Source organism: Artemia sp. Qi Xiang Cuo, chromosome 10, assembly GCF_049724085.1.
Source record: "Artemia sp. Qi Xiang Cuo chromosome 10, ASM4972408v1, whole genome shotgun sequence".
NCBI lineage: Eukaryota > Metazoa > Arthropoda > Branchiopoda > Anostraca > Artemiidae > Artemia > Artemia sp. Qi Xiang Cuo.
The window spans coordinates 46337875-46359266 of NC_142803.1; the positions used below are offsets into that span (position 1 = coordinate 46337875).

Consider the following 21392-nt stretch of genomic DNA (forward strand, 5'->3'; position numbering starts at 1 on the left):
GATGATTTTCTTAAATAATCAGTTTTAGTGGGATTTTTTTTCAGTGTACGTTTTGTTGCTGTATTTTTTTCGCTTGTTTTGTGTAGCTCCCCATGGCCCAATAGGGCTATCGTGTGAATTAATATATCTATCTATCTATCTATCAGTGTTTACAGTGGAGAAACTAGTCATTTTTTGAATACTATTCTTCAAATTCTCTAACAGTTTTCTCCAACAGCGCAAGCTGAGTAAACATTGTCAGAAGTTAGAAATAAATTCTTATGAATTTCTTAGAATAGATTTTCTTGCAATATTAGCTAACAATCTTTGAGTGTGTTAGTCGATGTTTTCCACCGAATGTAGTATTAAGGGGCTTGTCAAGTCACTAATGAGTTTAAAATTACAATACGATGGTTGTAAAGCAAATTACACTATATACTATACATACTATGTAGTTGTCTAACATATGAATTTATTTCAATTCGAGGCTCACTCACTGCCGGCGCTTAGCACTTAGCGGCCGGTTCGATCAAAGTTTTGAAATATCTTATTGTTAAAAATTTTTTATTTTGAAGGATAATCACATGGGATGACTTTGGGTCGTTGTGAGGTCGAATGGTGTTTTGTGGAGTGGGGAGTCGAATGGGAAACATTATTAGAGTTTTATATTTTTTCTCTTTTGAAAATTAATAGTCCTAGTTCTGGACAAAGACAGCGCTTTAATTATATTTTTAAGAAAAAATGTATGCTGTATTTAAAAGAACAGCTCTATCAGTCTTAAGTAAGATTTTAGTAAAAACAGAGGAAAATCCTGGGAACGTTTTTACTGATGAAAATCTGAGCTTGCGGGAATATGTGCTAGTTTTTGAAAATGCATAAAGTTAAATATGAAAATTTAAAGAAGTTTTGCTGAGAATTCTGTATTGCCCGCCCACTGGGGTTTTGGAACTTATTAGAAACAGTATTAAACGTGGAGCTTTAAAATATTTCAAATATTCCAGACAATAAAGCTTAAAAAAAAACAGTTGCTTATATAAAAAACTTACAAATACTATTTCAAGAAATAAACAAATAAAATTTAAAAATCAAAGCTATAATACAAAAAATCAAGCGTAAATTTCGCCATGGTACGAGCATAAGCTAGATTATAGCTGAAAACAGGGTCAGATCTAGGGGGGGTGTAGAGGTGGTAAGTGTCCCGGGCGGCATGCCCCGGTGGCGGCAAAAACAGGCTAACATTGCAATATTTATGGGCAAAAATGGGTAACATTTAATTTAGTGATGTTCTAGCACGGGGCAGTAAATTCTACATTACCCCCCCTCCCCTGAGAAAACAGCTAAGCCCAGCTATGGCTGAAAATGAACAGAAATTACTATGAATGAAGAAAAGAAGCCTAAAACAGACAGAAATAACAATAAACAACAAATTCAAATTTAGATAGAATATTGATTACCACAAATAAGTCTAGTGTTGCTGATCCGTCTGGGAATCCTCGAAGGCATGTCTTTTATAGTTTAGTGAAAAGTATTTAGGTTGATTAAATTAAAAAATTTTATTACCTAATTTATTGCTGTTCTATTTTTTAAAAGGGATGTTTTGAGAGAAAGAAAAACAAAGGTTATTTTTTGAAAATTGTGAAATTAATTGTATGGAAACTTTTTATCTCAAGAATTTTATTTGTTAGACTAGCACATATTCCCGCAAAACTAGCACATATTCCCGCAAGCTCAGATTTTCATCAGTAAAAACGGTCCCAGGATTTTCCTCTGTTTTTACTAAAATCTTACTTAAGACTGATAGAGCCGTTCTTTTAAATACAACATACATCTTTTCTTAAAAATATAATTAAAGCGCTGTCTTTGTCCAAAACTAGGACTATTAAATAGTCAGACAAAACATAAATAAGATAGTTGAATTTTTACATCAGAAAGCCTTTGACGCCTCATAAAAAATAAAAGGCCCCTACAAATGCATGCTAGGGACTGATAAGTCCTTCTCAGGTCTACGCAAAACGCTTAAGCTGGCTTGCAACCAGACATCAAGAGGCTGCAGGGAAAGCCAGTTGAATGAAGGTTTTTGCAAGTTTGGGCTCTTCCTCGTTGCTTGTACATCACAGAAAAACCCCAATAGAATTATCAATTCCTCAAAATAAGTACAACACAGTTATATTTACTAAGATATAGTTTCCTTGATGTGTGTTCTTTCCTCGGGATCACCTGTAATGCTGACCTCAGTAAAGGTTCTTCTTACTAACTTCTGGAAGACTTCGCAATGCCTATAGTACTACCCAACGTTACAGGGAATATTTCCTATCTGGGTATAGGGATGGAGAAAAAGTATTTGACAGATTGGAGACCCACAACCATGCCACACCATCAGAACAGCTATGCCCTTTAACCTAAGCGTATTTTCGTAAGGCTGCTTTGATGGAGACTTTCAGTTTTAAGTTTGGCAATAGTATGCATAGTATGATTACTTAATAGATTGTTTAAAATTTTATCAATATTCGAAAAAAGTCTTAGCAAGTTTTTTTAAATAATCGACGCTATTTTAAATTTGACTTGAATGGTTTCAAAAGGAAGAAAACGTCGACGATATAAGTGCTGTCTCAAGAAATTGAAAATAAATTTATTGCCAATAGATAATTTATATCGATATTGTTATTTTTTACCCTGATGTTTGACTAGTTTTAGCAGTAATTTGATTTAAAAAAAATCGCCGCTATGAAAATTTTCGTAGCTAAATACTTTCATTTTCTGGAACAATTAAAGTAAATTTTTATTTCTTAGCTGTTGGAGAACCACCGCTATGTCTGTCTGTTTCCGTTTTGAATGCTCTACGGCACGCTATCTCATCTGCAAGGAAAGACGCTGGTATCGAAAAATGGTTCCAATTCGGTAAGTTTTTTTTTTGTCTTTTCCTGATAAAGGCTTTATTTCAGGCTGTGAACTGTAATAACTTTACTTTAACTGTAGAATTTACTTCAAGTGGAATCCACCGCTGTGAACCGTTCCCGGCTTATTACTGCCGGCTTATGAGGTTTGTAAGGTTATAGTCTTCATGAGTTTCAATTGTATTCATTGATCTTTCAGTATAATGTAGTCTAATAATACGTTTAATATGTTTCAAACTGATGTTAAAACAATGATGATAACGATTCACTATTACTTCACTAAAGATGCTCGCTAATTATCTTTAGTAAAAAAGTAAATTCAAAGTTACTTTTCTGTGGTTCCAGCCACTACAAAACGTCAGCAGGGACAAAAAAACTCTTCGTAACTTTTAGTTACTTTTGGTTGAACCTGGAATACAGCGAGTGTTTCATCATCTTTAAGAAGTGTAAATTGCTACTAGTATGACAGTGTCGGTAAAGCTAAAGTTGAGTCCTCGGTGCCCGTGCTGCAGCCTCTGTTGATTTGGGTTGATGTAGCAGCTTCCTAATTGGGGTACCAAAGAAATGTAAAGGCATCTAAAGTCATGGATGCTGATTCCTAATTTCGGTACTTAAGGAAATCAATAATGCAGATAGCCTTAAAGTGCGTACATGCTGATGGCACCATTATTTGCAAAAAACCATTGCGTTAGGCAAAACAAAAGCCCAAAAAATATATAAAAGAAAACTGGGAATATACTGCTTACACCACCTCCACCTCAAGAAGTGAAAATTTGAGATCGCAAGAATAAAATATTTATGCTCCCATCAATGTTTTCATAGTTGCTCTTGCCAAGTAAAAATACTGTAAAAAACTTGCCAAAGCCTCACCACTCGGAAACAATTAAAAAAATTATCAGAACTGGAGTTCAGGTTTTGAAATTCAATTGAAATTCAATTAAAGTTTAAAAGGTTCTATCCTAGATTTTTAAAAATATATTTTTCTCCATTTTTTACCAAAATCTCACAGACCAAACTTGACTTTGACTTACTTGACTTAAAGTTCTTGCTCGGCAGCGTCACCAGCGTAGAGGGAACCAGACGTCAGCGCCGTTAGTCGTCTCCAGAGTGGCCTGTTTTGGGGGAGGATAGGCCCCCGAGGCCGAGGATGGCCTCCGATTGACCCGAGGGGGTCAATAGTATTGACCCCCAGCTTCGCTGGGGTCAATACGCTGGGGTCAATACTCTACGCTGTGAGTCGGTCGCGGATGATATCCGCCCATCTCATTCGTGGTCTACCTCTGAGACGTTTCCAGCCGTTTGCAGTTGAATCAAAGTCAAATATAAGTCGGGCAGGTGTTTCAGTGGGTAGGCTACGTAAATGACCGTGCTAACTCAGCGAGCAAGACTCAAGCTGTTCGGACAGGGGTGGTAATTTAAATGACCGAAGGATATTCATGTTCCGTACCCAGTCGAGCCACCTAACGTGTTCGATTTTGCGGAGGTGTTTTGTCTGGACAGCATCTATTTTCATCATCTACGACTGAGTCAAAGGCCAAGTCTCTGACGAGTACAACACAACACTTAAAACCGAGGCAGAGTAAATACGAGCCTTCGTGAGACAGCTGACCTGTTTTTTGTGGAATATTGTTCTCAGTAGGCAGCCAAAAACGGCGTTCGCCTTTGTCACCCATACTGATATCTCTGCATCTAGATTACCATTTGAGAAAACAATTGAACCAAGATAGGTGAACTGCTTGACTATCTCAACATCTTGGCTACATACTTCTATAGTTGTCAGGCGGCTGCATGGTGTCTTTTCCACAGGCAATATTTTGGTCTTGGTCCAATTTGCATTTAAACCAAGTTTTTCTGCAGCAGAGGTTAGCGTTTCCAGGGCAGTTTTGATGTCAGTGAGATTTTCACATACCAATGCAACATCGTCAGTGAAGTTAACGTCTGACAGAACTCTTCCAGCAAAATCGATACCAAACGGATCCACCAGCAGTGTTTTGTTGAGAACTTGGTCCGTGATACAGTTGAAGAGTTCGGGAGCAGCAGCGCAGCCTTGCCGAACACCGTTTCTAATTTGAAATTTTGATGAGAGCTGGCCATTTACAATGACAACACTTTTGGTCTTATTGTATAGTTCTTTGAGCAGATTGACAATTTTCTTATGTACACCAGCAAATTGAAGGTCAGCCACAGTGACTGTCCGTTGATAGTGTCGAAAGCTGATCGAAAATTGACGAAAGCAATGTACGCATTCCTTTTATGTTCTAGAGTTTTCTCTATCAGCTTTCTAATTGTATGGATTCGCTCAGTAGTGGACCTACCCGGCATGAATCCAGCTTGCTGGTGGTGACGAAGGCGATGAAAGCACTTTGTTGCCCGCTTGAGGAGCAGCATGGCGAAGAGTTTGCCGGGGACCGAGAGCAGAGTTATTTCACGATAGTTATTACATTCTGCTTTACTTCCTTTCCTCTTATAGACTGTTACAAGTAAGCCTGTCTTCCAGTCTGATGGTATCATTTCAGAGTGCCATTTAGTATTAAACAGCACTTGTAGCCAGAGGGTCATGGATGGATCGCCATGTTTAAGGAGTTCCGATGTCAGGCCACATACTCCCGGCGCTTTGTTGTTCTTCAGCTTTTGTACTGCTGCTTTAATTTCTTCTGCTGTAAATTCATTGCCATCGGGGGATGGTGTAGTATTGTAAGCAGCATCAGTAATCTGGTCGTCAATTTGGTCAGGTGGGTCTGCGTTTAGTAGCTTATCAAAGTGGTGTTCCCGCTTGCGAAGGCACTGTGATTGGTCGTAACTATTTTCGCCACTGGCGCTACGGAGATACGATGTAGTTTGAGTGTATTGACCTGGGAGCTCACGGAGGATCTTATATGTGGCTCCAATGTCCTTTTTTGGCGGCCTCTTGGAGCTGGCGTGCTTTTTGTCGATAAAGGTCTTACAGTCTTTGTGCAGCATGATGTTACGCTCTCTATTTAGTTGCCTATACGCATTCATTTCCCCGCGAAGGCAGGCTTCCCGTCAGCGATCAATAATGGTTAAGGAGTCGTTTGTGATTCCTCTTTGAAGACCTTCCATACACCTTCACTATCATCGCACTGCGTAAGAACCTTGAATCTGTTTGATATTTTGACCTGATACTGCTTAGCCAAAGTGGGGTCTCGCTGGATACGGTAGGTATTAATTTTCCAAAGTGTCTGGCTGGTTTTTGTGGCTTTTAGGTGAAGCATGATTTTGGGTGCAACAAGACGGTGGTCGGTGTTCCTTAGTTAAGTGCCTCGGTAGGTGCGACAATTCTGTAAGGACGACAGCCATCGCCGGTGTATGATGATGTTGTCGAGCAACGTTTTTGTTTATCCATCATTCCTATAACAGGTGTACTTGGCTATGTTCGGTCTCTGAAACCATGTGTTTACAATGGTAAGATAATGGGCATGGCAGCAGTTCAGCATTTTCTCTCTGTTGTAGTTTAGGCTATCTACTGTTACGGGTCCAACAGCTAAATCCAACAGGCCAGATTCATTTGAAACGCTAGCATTCATATCTCCTAGAAGGACGAGGTAGTCATGGGAAGGTACTGACGAGAGCTCAGAACTTAAAAGAGTATTAAAGTCATCCTTATCTTTTTCCTCTGCTTCATTTGTGGGGGCGTAACAGGTGATGATGGTTAATATACTCCTCACCCTCACCAGATAGATGTGCATCAATAGTAACTTTATATTTCTTTAATTTTCTGGCTAATAGAAGCTTTGAACCGGCTTAGTTCAGTGTCAGAACTCCAGGTGGCCACATTGATGCCACCTTGGTCAACGATATTCAGAGAGAATCGTCCGTGGGCCGTCTGGGGTCGAGAACAGGTTTGAGATGATATATCTGAGGCTGAATTTCTGGTTCCAATCATAGCAATAGAAGTTTTAAGAGGAGGTCTGCCAACCCAAACCGTCCTTAGATGCATTTGATTCTCTGGTGCCTAGCTAGATATTCAGAGGCACGTGGAGGTCAGTCTTCATGCGCCAATTTGCATGGGAACTAACTCCGGACGAGCACCATTACCTCCAAACTTTTTCGAATGCTGACCAATGTTCTGCGTTGCGCAGGTACTGATCTCCTTATTCAATGCATTCTGCCGGGAGTGCAATGCGTGGTTGGGGGTAAATCATCTGACATCGCGGACAGACCAAACGACATCACGGACATCAGGACAGACCAAACACAGAATAATTATTCATTAATCAGAATCCAGTGTAAATGTCGTGTCATAGACTAGGCTATAATTTCCTCGAGGGGCGTCATTCCTCAAGGTCACCCTGCAGCGCTGTTAGAAATCACAGTTTTGGTTGGGAAAACTTGTGAAAGGTCTACTCTGATAGTCTAGAATATTCTTAGCCCGCCTGGAACCTTTAGGAGTTATCTGAAATTCAGCTAGATACAGTTTTTATGGAATTGATTGGCGTACTTGAGTAGGTTATCAAATCTGACAAGATTATATTCTAAAATTTGCAGAACTTCGTTTATTTTCTAAACTCAAATTAATACACTGTATTATTCATAATGCTGCTCCAACTTGTCAAAAGGGTATTAGACGAAATGGGTCGGTAAGTATAGAGGCCTACTCGACTGTATAAGATGTATGCCTTCTCTGTTCGCCATGTTCTTTCAGTACTGTGGTCTCAGGCACCGTCGTTTTCTGTTAGGGATGAAGTTGAAAGGTCTTCCTTCTGCGAGTGGCTAAGATGCCGTTGTTGGCAAAGGTGTAAATTTTGTAGTGTTTTTTTTTCTTCCTTTCTTTAGATGTCCAATTATACGGGCGTAATAAAGTGTCTTTTGAAGACACTTTTTAGCGTCGATACAAGCACTGGTTACTGCGATTCATGTTTTTTTTTAGTTCATTTTCAGTACATTATTTCCTTTACTGAAAAAATGGGATATGTAAATACTTTTGGCACATGCCCTTCTCTTGTTTCCTCAGTTATCATGCTTTTGCACATTCCTTGAGCATACTCATCAGTTTAGTTTCTAATTACTCTACATTTTACTTTATTCAGGTTTTAAGATTTCTTGGTGAAGCGTTAACGATAGATATGATAAAAAGTTTTCTTCTTAAATTGACAGTAGTGGGATATACTAATACTACTACTAAAAACTTACTGCAGCACCAAGCAGCCTAAGGCTGACACAGCTGTACACACTCCTCCCTTACCCTAATCTGTTCAAAGCTTCATAGTTTACCCCTCCCATACTCTCTGGCAACAAAGCCAGGAATATTTTTTTTTGAAATTGAATCTCCGAGATTGAATAAAACTCCGTAAGATCAAAATGTTCTCATTTTGATAAAAGTATACTTTTGGCATGTGTTTGAGAATATCGTTGAAAATGATACATTCTCTGTGCGGTTGTGATCTGATCCTCTCAATCTGATCTAATTCCGAGATAATCCTCCCTTTGTATGCTCTGAATAAATCTATTAGTGATGAAGCCTCAGTTAAAAGTTTTTTCATTAAGGTATATCCACATCATGGTCACGTTTTTCCACACCGAATACTTGGTGGATTCAATTGCTTCCTGTTCAATAGAATGATGTCAGGTAGTCTGGTTCAGCCCAATTTTTCGTGATGTAGGACTTTTTTTCTTAAACACTCTTCGTGGTGTCAGACAAATTGACCACCGGGTATACTGATGGCCCCTTGCCTGTTTAACCTTAACTTTAAGGAATCACAGTGTGTGTTTGGTGGGATAAAACTTTTAGGAAGTTCGTACTTGGTAGATGTATAGTGCTGAAGATCATTGTTTTTCACGAAATCTTGTTTTACGTGTCGCCTCCTTCAGGTAGTCAGAGTGAAATGTGTGACTAGACTGACTACACATTCGTCTTGTCACCTTGACAAGCAAAGGCACAGGTCATTGGTGCTGCACCAATTCTCGTATTTCAAGGTAATAGTAAGTCTTTCGTGGGGCTTCAGGCTTAGCTACTAGCCGTTTTCTGGATCTTTTTGGAGTATTAACTAAAAAAACTTTTTCCACAAAATAAGCTTTTCAAAGAAAAGTAAACAACTCTATTAAACCAAAAATGAGAAAAATCACATCAAATAATCTACTAAGCGTGAAACTACCACAAATCAGCATCGATAAATAAATGAAACCCAAAACGATCAAAAATTACACTAAATAACCTAGTCAAACTCAAAACAAACAACAAATTAACAGGAGTAGGGTTGAAAACCATTATGCCTTCCCAAGATCAGAACATAATTTGCACTTTACTAAAAAAAAAAATACATATGAATGTGCATTGTCTGTTTAATACACATATACTGATATTTATTTCTTAAAATGTCAATAATGTTTGATTTATTAAAGTTATAAAAGTAAAAACATTAAAAATAAAATTTCAGTAAAGTGCAAATTATTTTCTGGCCTTGGGAAGGCATAGGGGTTTTGAGCCCTGCTCATGTTAATTTCTGCTCGTTTTGAGTTTGAAATGGTTTTATTGTAATTTTTGTTTGTTCTGGGTTTCATTTATTTATCGATGCTGATTTGTGGTAGTTTTACGCTTGATAGATTATTTGATTTGATTTTTGCTCATTTTTGGTTTAATGGAGCTCTTTACTTTTCTTTGAAAATAATTATTTTGTGGAAAAAGTTTTTTTAAATTGGTTTCTGCTCGTTTCATATTGACATAGTCTTTTTGTCAGTGAAAAATAAAATTATAACTAAAAGGTTCCTTGTTTTTTCTTTAATAATTAAAAGTTTGGTTTACTTTATACCTGATGAAGAAAATTTTTTGGCAATCCTAAAGAATATTCATTCTTTTAAAAATTTTGACATTAATGGAAATGTTTAATTTACTTTTATACCTCCTCTAGTTGACCTAAAAAATAAAATTTGGTACCATTCACAAAAAAATCTACCTATGATCTTTGACAGCTTGGATACACACACACTATTTTGATTAACTTAAATTTTAAGAGCAGAAGTTCAAATAGAAGTAGCCCCGATAGTTTGAACATAATACCCTCAGTCGTTCTTGGGATACTACCGAGATGTCTTACTGGCAATCAGCATACTTACCGTGCTTTTTTATTTAATCTTAAGGCGGTATTTAGTTTTTAAACATAATGGGCAAATTGCATAACTCTGGGAGGCTGACCAACGCAATAGCCCTAGAGATACAGTTAAGAGACCGTTCAGCTATGCTGAACAAAATGGCTATCTTAAACTGTGATTGGAAGTGTTTGGGAAATTATGATCTAAAAAAAGAGGGCTGATTGCCCTCCAATCACTTTTGACTCTTAAAAATCGTACTAAAACTTTGAATTTGCAATCAAATTAGCTCCTTTAAAATATCAATGATATCACTAGCCTTGATAAAGCAGCACTGCCTATGATATTACTTATATGTCCTTTTAATACTTGCATGTATACAGTTATTTCGTTTAATTGAAACTCCCCCTAAACGTTTCAACTTAATGTCCTTAGTGTCATTAGTTACAGTAACCTTAGAAGTAGTATCAAAAGTATATACATAGTGTCTTCTGGCTAGCTCAAAATTTGTCAAAACTTACCCTGAAACTGAAAGCTCTAACTTAATAATGTAAGCCGTTATTGTGGTATTGCTTTGTCACCCTATTGGTAATCTACATGATCATAGTTGTTTTGGTTTAGTTCAACATCCGCTTGACTCTTAAAAGGGCACAAAAATTTCCAATTTCAACCAAATGAGCCAGCCTAAAGTTTATACAACCATTCCCTCCATAAGAACCTTAAATTCCCCAGGGGCATAAATTAGAACCCTCGCCCTCAGGCTCTGGTGATTTGTATCAACCCTAAAAGCCTTGTTATATGATCATTGGACTAGTTTGAATAAAAGGACTGTCCCTAAATTTCTATGGGATGCATCTCAGGGAACCACGACATGTTTGTGTGTAAGTGTGGGGGAGGGGCTGCCCTCTGATCACTTTAGCTTTTAAAAAGGGCACTAAAACTTCTGATTGCCAATCCAATGAGTCCCCTCCAAAGCATATACGAATACCCTTTCTATAAGAAGCTTATATGCCCCCAGGGCATAACTTACAACCCTTGCCCCGAGAGCTGCAGGGGCTTGTCTTCCTCAGACATAATTTCCGGACCCTTCAGCTACGATGAACAAAATGGTTATCTCCAAATTTTAATTGTAGGCGTTAAGGGAAATAATGAGCATGGAGTGGGGGGCTGCTGTTAAATCACTTTGACTCTTAGAAATGCACTATAACTTCAAGTTTCAAATCAAATGAGCCCCATCTGAAGTTTATACGGTCACCCATTCCATAAAAATCTTATATGCCCCCAGGGCATGACTTGGGACCCTATTTTCCGGTCACTGGGGGTTGTGTCAACCCTAGAGGCATTGTTATATGTTCTTTAGGCTATTTTGAGCAAAATCACTATGTCAAAATTTTAATCAAATTCGTTTGGTGAAGAGGGGTATTCGGGGGGGGGGGTCTAGCTACCCTCCATCACTTTTGACTCTTAAAAGGGAATTATAACTTCCGATTTTCAACCAAATGAGCCTCCTCTAAAGTTTATACAACCATACCTTCCATAAAAACCTGTTATGCCCCCGGGACATAATTTACAACCCTTGCCCCAGGCTCTGGGGTTTTGTTTCAACCCAAAAAGCATTGTTATATGCTATTTGGACTATTTTGAATAAAATATCTATCTCAAAATTCCTATTAGATGCATTTCAAGACAATATGACGTGTATGTGTGTGGGAAAGAGGAGGGTAGCTGTCTTCCGATAATTTTGACTCTTAAAAATGGCACTAGAGCTTCTGAATACCAATCCAATGAGCCCCCCTCCGACGTTTATACGACCTCTCTTTCTATACAAACCTTATATGCCCCAGGGCATAACTTACAACCCTTGCCCTGAGGGCTGGAGGGGTGGTTATCATCTTCAAAGACATAATTTCCGGATCTTTCAACTAAGTTGAACAAAATGGATATCTCAAAATTTTGATTGGAAGTTTTTGGGTAAATGATAGGCGTGGGGATCCATTTGCCCTCCGATAACTTTCGACTAATAAAGGGCACTAGTCCTCTGAATTTATAATCGAATGAGCCCTTTCTGGAGTTTCTACGACAATGCGTTCTATAAAAACCTTATATGCCCCAAGGGCATAACTTACAACCCTTGCCCTGAGGGCTGTGGGTGGAGGGGGGGGGAGTTGTCATCCTCAAAGACATAATTTCCGGACCTTTAAACTACGTTGAAAAAAATGGCTATATCAAAATTTTGATTGGAAGTGTTTGGGGAAATGCCGGTCAAGGGGGGGGGATGTATTAGCCCTCCGACCTCTTTCGACTATTAAAAAGGGCACTAGACCTCTCTATCTCTAATCGAATGAGTCCTTTTCGAAGTTTCTACGACAACACTTTCTATAAAACCTTAATGGCCCCAAGGGAATAACTTACAACCCTTGCCCTGCGGGCTGTGGGGGGGGGGGGGTTCATCCTCAAAGATATTATTTCTGGACTTTTCAACTACGCTGAACAAAATGGCTATCTAAAGTTTTGTTTGGATGTGTTTGAGGAAATTGTGGTCGTGGGAGGGGGTTTAGTTGCCCGCCAATCACTTTCGACTATTAAAAAAGGCACTAGCCCTGTTAATTTCCAATCGAATGAGCCCTTTTCGAAGTTTCTACGAAAACTCCTTCGATACGAAGTGCCCTGGTCTAAACAAAAAAAAAGAAATAATACATAGTGCCAAAATCATTCTTTACGCATCTCAGGAATTTTTCGTTCATATACTTAGCCTAAATAGTACTAATATCACAGTAGTTTCTGTGGTAGTAGAAGGAGCTGCAGTGTTAGTATTGTATTAGTAATAGTGGTAGCAGTAGTAGCAGCAGTATGAATAGCGGTAGTAGCATGTATATATTGCCTTCTGGTCAGTTGAAAAACGGTTTCATGATGCTGTGGAAGTTTCACCTTGATACGTTAAGCCGTTCCAAAAATATTGTTGATGTGCGCTTTTGACTCCCTTTTCACCTTAATACTTTAAGATTTATAATTTGTTGCAATTGAAATATAGTTGGAGTAGTTTAGTAGCAGTAGTAGCATAAGTAAAAGTAGCAGTGGCATTAGTGTTAGTAGTAATATGTATATATTACCTTTTTGTCAATTGATCTTCCCCTTTAACTATTCAACTTAATACCCAAATCAGTTCTTGAGATATGACCCTTGGATAATATGCATGCGCTTATTGTGTTTTGATTTAGTTCGAATCCCCCTTAATATTCCGTCAACTTTTCACATTCATGCGTGTAACCTTAATTCAACTAGTATCATAGTAGCAGTGGTAGTACTAGGAACAGTAGTAGGAGTAACAGCGTATATTTATTAGTAGTAACAGTAGTAGCAGCAGCAGTTGACCTCCATCACTATTGACTCTTAAAAAGACACTAGAACTTCCAATTTCAACCAAATGAGCGAGCCACCTTTAAAGTTTATACAACCATCCTTTCCAAAAGAACCTTAAATTCCCCAGAGGCATAATTTAGAACCCTAGCCCTCAGGCTCTTGTGAATTGTATCAACCCCAAAAGCCTTGTTATATGATCCTTGGACTATTTTAAACAAAAGGACCGTCTCAAAATTTCTATGGGATGTATCTCAGGAAAATACGAAATGTATGTGTTTGTGGGTGAGGGGCTGCGCTCTGATCACTTTGACTTTTAAACAGTGCACTAGAACTTCTGATTGCTAGTCCAATGAGTCCCCTCCAAAGCATATACGACGACTCTTTCTATAAGAACCTTGTATGCCCTCAGGGTATAACTTACAACCCTTGCCCTGAGAGCTGTCACTTTGACTCTTAAAAAGGCACTTCCAGTTTCAAATAAAATGAGCCCCATCTGAAGTTTATACGGCCACCCATTCCATAAAAACCTTATATGCCCCCAGGGCATGACTTACAACCCTATCCCCAGGCCAACGGTTTTTTTTAATCTTTAGGGGGTTTATGTTCTTTAGACTACTGTTAGCAAAATCGCTATTTCAAAATTTTAATCAGATTCGTTTGATGAAGAGGGATAGTCGGGGGGGGGGGGCTGGCTCTTTTCCATCACTTTTGATCTCAAAAGGGAACTAGAACTCCAATTTTCACCTAAATGAGCCTCCTCCAAAGTTTGTACAACCATCCCTTCCATAAAAACCCTAAATGCCCCGGGCATAATTTACAACCCTTGCTCCCAGGCTCTGGGGGTTTCATACAGCTTCAAGAGCCTTGTTATATGTATTGATTCAGAGTTCAGAGAGTTAAGAGCAATTCAATTGGATAAAATACAAGATTAAATCTGGACAGCTAGCGTAACCAATTTTTACCTGTGTGTGGCTTTGTGCCAAAATTGCGATTATCTTTTTTGAAGAAAAGAAAAATAACTTATTGCTTTGTTACAACTAGATCTAATTAAGGACTACATTTGTACATCAATAAGATCCAAAGTGTGAAAATGAAAAACCAAATAATAGAGGCGGAGAAAATGCAAAATGCCCAGTTTTTGCAAGAAATAAATTTCAAATTGGATTTATTACCAGCGCTTTCAGAGAAAGTTAATGCAATTCCTGGACTTTCGGATGGCATTGCTGCCTTACAATTACAGATGAATAACATTAGTACACAGCTATCTAGCAATGCTAAGACAAATGAAGAAATTAAAAAAGAGCCGGAAAATTTGAAATCAGACCTAGTAATCACATTTGAGCGAGCCAACCAGCTCGAAGCAGAGCAGAAAAGAACAAATTTGATTATTTATAATTATGCTTTGCAACTCCTTGGCGAGTATGCTGTAAAGCAAGAAATAATGGATTTATTAAACCGTGCTATGCCTTCTCTCAATATAAGTTGAGGTGATGTACATGATATTTTTAGATTGAAATCAGGGCCAGTAGTAGTGAAGCTAAACTCGGTCAAAATCAGAGACTACATCTTAAGAAATAGTTCCTTATTGAGAAAGGTAGGTCTAGCGGTGGCCCCAGATTACGCAGCTAAACAAAGAGAAGCTCGTAAACACTTAATGGAAATTAAGAATCTTGCACAGAACGACGACCGTGATGCAAAGCTACGAGGTGACAAGCTGTTTATCCAAGGCCGACTATTCAGGTACGATGGAAAGGCTGGGATTGAGGTTAAAAGTAACTTGGTGCCAGTTAAAAATCTTGGTCCACCTCCTAGTGCTAGGCTCCCAAATTACCCTGCTGTTATCCCGATGGGGCCAGATAGTGATGCCAGTGATAGTGATGCCCAGACAGTGATACCATCAACAGCCAATTCTCAGGCAGTACCGGCAACTAAAAGACCTACTAGTGGTTTTATTAGCCCTAATGACCTACATCGACCAGGCACTCAAAATGTGGCACCCAGAGGAAACCATTCTCCAAGAAAAGGACTTGACAGAAGACCTCACAGTGGTTTTTCCTGTGATTTTGTTGATAATAGACAGCAAGTGCTAACAGATATTAATAGTTGCAGTCATGAGTATTACCATTTTATCTTTTCCTTGACAGAGGCCAGGAACGAGAAACTCCAAGAAGTGGCTAGTGGTATTAATGCACTGACAGAAAACATAGATGCATAAGAAATAAAGAGCCATATACTGAGTTTAGTGTCATGGAACATACAAGGACTACGTGATAAGTTGCCTTATTTATATGATGAATTACTTTCGTTTGATGTGATTTCCTTTATTGAAACATGGAACGATCATTCTCCTATATCACCTCTCCCAGGGTATTTGGTTGAACAGTTTGTGCGTAAACCAGCAAAAAAAAAATAGACATTATGGTGGTATTTTGGTTTTGATTAAATCATCAGCTATTGATGGTTATGAAAGAGTTAATAGTAGATCTGAAAAGTTACTTTGGCTGCGTATTTGTTTTAAATGTGGGAAGAGATTAATTTTGGGCGCTGTGTATATCCCTCCACAAAATAGTTCGTTTAGTCGAGAAAATACTTGGAAATTTTAGATGATGAACTGTCGCTAATACAAGAAATTTATAGTGATTTTGAGTGCGTTTTGATGGGGGATTTTAATGCTTATACTGGTGTTGAGGTTGAGGTTCCAGATTTATTAATCCCAGATTTAGGAGATTTGGTCCCAATTTGTTGTGGAATACCGCGAAGTAACAAGGATAAAAAACGAAAATAAATGTTTGGTGAAGAAAGCTCCCGGCCCTTTGCGGGGGACATGGTCTGATCATTGCGAATGGAAGGTTTGGAAATGATAAGGGTCTGGCCGAGTTTACTTGCCTTTCGGGCCCAACTCCAAGTGTTGTAGATTATGCGCTGATTAATACGAAATTTGCACCTGAATCAATTGAGTTTGATGTACTAGATTTAGTTGGATCGGATCATAGAGCTATTAAGCTTGAGCTGAAGACTGGGAAGCTTCAGGATGATGTTCCTCGAGTTAGAAATTTATGTAATGGGGAGCTTAGATTAGAGGGCTTAGGAAAACGAATTAGATATGATTTAATGGATAAGGATTTTGAAACATTTAAAAGGGAGCTTATGAAGTTGCATGTAACAAATAAGTTGAAAGTGTTAGAAAAAGATGGAAAAGATATACATGGTATAATTATGGAGTAAAATGAAATAATTTACAGTTGTGCAGTATCGTGTAATCTGAAAAATAAGAAAAAAATGAGGAATATTTTGATTGGAATGTAAGTTAATGAAAGAAAAGGTCATATATTTATTAAGTCATTTAAAAGAATGTGATAGAGCTGAAAATGAAGGTTGAAGTTTAGCCAAATATAAAGATAAAAGAAGAGATTATAAAAGGTTAATTAAAAGGAAAAAAAAGAGTTTGAGATTAAGAATAAACTGTATATTGCAGATGATTTTAGAAATAAAGATTTTAAGAAGTTTTGGGGTTATATAAGGAATGAGATTGGAAATGAAAAATGAAATACACAGGTGGCTTCAGATCCTAATTCATGACGTGATTACCTGGAAAGCATGGAATGTGATTATGCGGAAATACAGGAGGTAGCACATACTACAGAGACGGTTGTTTATCCTATGAAGGAACATGATTATGATTTAGTAGGGGAAGTGAGTAATGATGAGATTAAGTTTGTATTCAAGAATTTAAAAGGAGGCTCGGCTGCGGGTGTTGATGGTATACCAATAAAGTTATTTAAGATTTTTCTTTCAATTTTTATGTCGATAATTGTTTTTCTTTGTAATAAGGTGTTAAATTCAGGACAATGGCCAAGTGAGTGGAAAAGATCATTGCTTATGCCGCTTTTTAAGAGAGGAAACCCTAAGTTGCACATGAATTATCGTTTAATAGCGCTTGTCCCTGCTTTAAGTAAGGTAATGGAGAAAATACTAGATACCGGGCTTTCTAAATGGTTAAATAATAATAATATAATACATAAAGAACAAGGAGGTTTTAGGACAGGGTACGGGACGGTAGATACAATATTTGTTCTAAAGGCATTAATTGATAAATATGGAAAGGGAAAAACTTGTCTTTATGTTGGATTTCTGGACCTCCACAAGGCATTTGACAGTGTCAATAGAGAGCTATTGAAGGATTCTCTGTTTAAAATATGCCTCCCTTCATTTATTTGTGAGGGTGATAGTGAGTATGTATATAAGTGTTAGTGGAATCGTTTTCGTTGGTAACAGCTTTTTAAGGACTTTTAATATTAAGCTGGGAGTAAAACAAGGCAGCACTCTTTCTCCTAAATTGTTTAACATTTTTATAAATGATGCTGTTGGTTATCTAGAGAATAGATGGGCTCCGAATGTTAGTCTAGGGACCCATAAACTATCACTACTATTATTTGCAGATGATATTGCTTTGGTGGCTAGCACACCGCAAGATCTGCAGACGCTTTTGAGTCTTATAGAAGAATATTTGCAGATGAAAAAACTAAGGCTGAATGTTGAAAAGAGTGAAGTTGTTATTTTTAAAAAAAGGAAAACAAGCAGCGAAGATAATTATAAATTTAAATTTAATAATAAGGAACTGAAACTAAGCAAAAGAATAAAATATCTAGGATTTGTTTTATCGGAAAATAGAAGTTTAAAGAGTCATGTTGATGAGCTAATTAATAGTGGTAAAGTGGCCATGTCTGCGATTTTTAGAAATCCGACGATAATCGGAATTAAAAACCTAAAAATGCATAAAATAATATTTAATACAAATATTTTACCAGTATTAGAATATGGAGTGGAGATTTGGGGCGGAGAAGCGGCACAGAAGTTGGAGTCCCTCCAGCTCCAGTATTATAAAAGACTGTTTGGATTATATCAGACAACTTATTCGCAGATTCTGAAAGGTGATATGGGCCTGTTTTCGTTAAAACTACGTAGGTCTATTTTGATGCTTAGATTTTGGTTGAAGCTCATTAGGTGTAATGAAGATAGACTAGTAAGAGTTGCTCATTATCAGATGTTGAGTTATGGTTCGAAAATGTCGTGGCCATCCCAAATTAGGTCATTACTAGAAAGAGTGGGATTGCCTTACTTATGGAATGATGGTCTTGGTTCCCGTGATCTACCAACAGATTTAGAAAGCCAGGTACGATTCATCTTAGAGAGTCAATAAATTCCGTATTGGCAAGGGCTGGTTGTAAATTCTGCTACGTTGAATCATTATAATGAGGTTAAACCTAGTTTTGGAGAGGAAATTTATTTTAAATTCAATTTACCGGCTATGACTTTATATCGATGGATTCAGCTTAGGGCAAATTGCCTTCCAATCCAGAGCAGGCAAATGGTGTTCAATAAGGGGATAGTACATCCTGATGGTCGGTATGTGTGTCCTCTTTGTAGGGATGAGGACGAAGATTTGGACCATTTTCTCCGAAAGTGCCCAGTGCTCTCTGATTTAAGGGAAAATTACTTACATGGGATTGTTTTGCTGCTTCCTAAAAATTTTACAAAGTAGTAATCCAACCGCAATATTTCGTATTGGTGCGTACATAGAGAAGGGATTAGAAAGAAGGAAAAGTTTTTTTAATTAATTGTTTAATTATATGGAATTAAACCTATTTTCTCGATAATTTAACATAAGGTATTTTTCGCTATGTATCATGTTAATGTGTGTTTCGTAATTTGTTCTATTGTGATTTCTTTATTTTTCAGAAATATTTGTGTGTATATGGCTCTTGGGCTTTAGAAATACACGATCTATCTATCTATCTATCTATCTATGCTATTTGGACTATTTTGAATAAAATGGCTATCTCAAAATTACTATTAGTTGCATTTCGAGACAATATGACGTGTGTGTGTGGGAGGGAGGAGGGTAGCTGTCCTCCGATCACTTTGACTCTTGAAAAGAGCTCTAAAGCTTATGATTACCAATCCAATGATCCCCTTTCGAAGTTTGTACGACCACGCTTTCTATACAAACCTTATATGCCCCAAGGGCTTAACTTACAACCCTTGTCTTGAGGGTTGGATGGAGGGTTGTCACCCTCAAAGACAAAATTTCCGGACCTTTCAACTATTTTGAACAAAATATATATCTCAAAATTTTGATTGGAAGTGTTTGGGTAAATGATAGGCGTGGGGGGAGCCATTTGCCTTCCGATAACTTTCGACTAATAAGAAGTCCTCTAAATTTCTAGTCGAATGAGCCCTTCCTGAAGTTTCTACGACAATCCGCCCCAAGGGCATAACTTACAACCCTTGCCCTGAGGGGTGTGGGAGGGGGGGGGTTGTCATCCTCAATAACATAATTTCTGAACTTTTCAACTACGTTGAACAAAATGGCTATAACAAAATTGAGGGATACTCTGGCACAAACGTTTTAAACAAACTAGCAGTAAACAGTAACATTTCTTTGCAAGGCTGTATCCAGGAGGAGGGGAGGTGAACCGCCCCAAAATGTTTTTCCGACTCGTAAAAAATGTAACAAAAATGAATATAAACAAATTTTTTATGTGATTTTTAAAGTTTTTTTATGTACGCCTCCCCCTCCTGAAAAAAAACCTGGATTGGTCCCTGTTTCTTCGTCTGCTTTGTTTGAGTTCTGACTGTGGGAAATTGGGTTCTGAATGTGGAAAATATGACAGAATAAAATTACCAGTCTAATTCATAATCCTCCCTAGCTTATGTGCCTACCTTGTGTTGCATCTTAGGCTGACTAAAGACCATTAAGTACTTGTATAGTACACCTAAGAATATAAAAAGAAAGTCTACTAATGTGATTTTTGTTTATCGTATACATAATCAAATTATGACCTTCGTTTAGAATGCTTGAACTTCATTACACCGGAAGCCAAATAAACATACTATAAATAAATTAAATAAATCAACTTAAGACTGAAATACTAACAGTTTGACTTCAAAATATGCACCTGCCGAATATACAAAGAAGTGAACCTATTTAGTGGAGAACAAAGGATTCGTTGACATAATACCGACGACACATTTCAAGAGTATTCACCTCTGATATTAAAAAAAAAAAAAAATCAACTGAAAGTAAGCAAGGCGTTCAAGCTTAAAATAAACATGAATTATTCAATATATGACAGGGGCTGTCTTCCGCCCTTCAAACCCTCAATCTTTACGCTAAAGCTTGACCTTTTGTCACAAATATTTAGGAACGAATCCTGAAACACATGGGCCATTTAATTGGAATTAATTTAAAGAACTTTTCCACAAAATAAGTTTTTTTCAAAAAAAGTAAAGTACTCCATTAAGCCAAAAATGAATAAAAATAGAATCAAATAATCTACCAAGCATACAACTACAACGAATAAATATCAATAAATAAATGAAACCCAAAACAAATGGAAAATAAAATAAGAAACAGAGTCAAACTCAAAACGAGCAGAAATTAATATGAGTAGGGTTCTAAAGCCCTATGCTTTCTAAAAGCCAGAATATAGTTTGTACTTTACTGAAGAAAATTCAATTGAATTTACTGAAAAAAATGTGCACTGTCTGTTTAATATATACATGCTGATATTTGTACTTTACTGAAAAACACTCTTTTAAATGTTTTAATTTTTATAACTTTAAGAAATCAAAAATTAATTCAGATTTTAAGGAATAAATATCAGCATATGTATATTAAACAGACAGTGCACATTTTTTTCAGTAAATTCATTTGAATTTTTTTAAGTAAAGTACAAATTATGTTCTGGCTTTTAGAAAGCATAGGTTTAGAACCCTACTCATATTAAAAAAAAAAAAAAAAATGACCGATTCAAGTCTTAGCTAGAAACCTTGTCTTTCAATAATTTATTCAGAAGTTGTATACACAAAATGGAGAAAAGCATAGCTTGCAGTAGAAACTGAATATAAAAACAATTACTTCCAAAAGTATTCTCCCTGCATTGATTCGATGAATACTCCTGTTTTTTAGACGTACGTAATATAACGTATAATATACAAAACATATCGTTTACTTTTTGTCTGTGCTTTCTATCAACTGTATACAATCTGTATATCAACTGTGAATTGGAGTACTAATTCTTGCTCGATTCAACTATCATATAATATATTTGA

General features: G+C 37.2%; 1 protein-coding gene across 1 annotated transcript in view; it reads left to right on the plus strand.

Moving 5' to 3' along the window:
• LOC148947820 (uncharacterized) overlaps nucleotides 1–21392 on the plus strand; it is a 325198-nt gene that overhangs the window by 235137 nt on the left and 68669 nt on the right. Inside the window, exon 26 of the mRNA XM_089095465.1 lies at nucleotides 2770–2877. Within this exon, the coding sequence (XP_088951591.1) occupies nucleotides 2770–2877 (108 nt within the window). The remainder of the gene's footprint in view (nucleotides 1–2769; nucleotides 2878–21392) is intronic.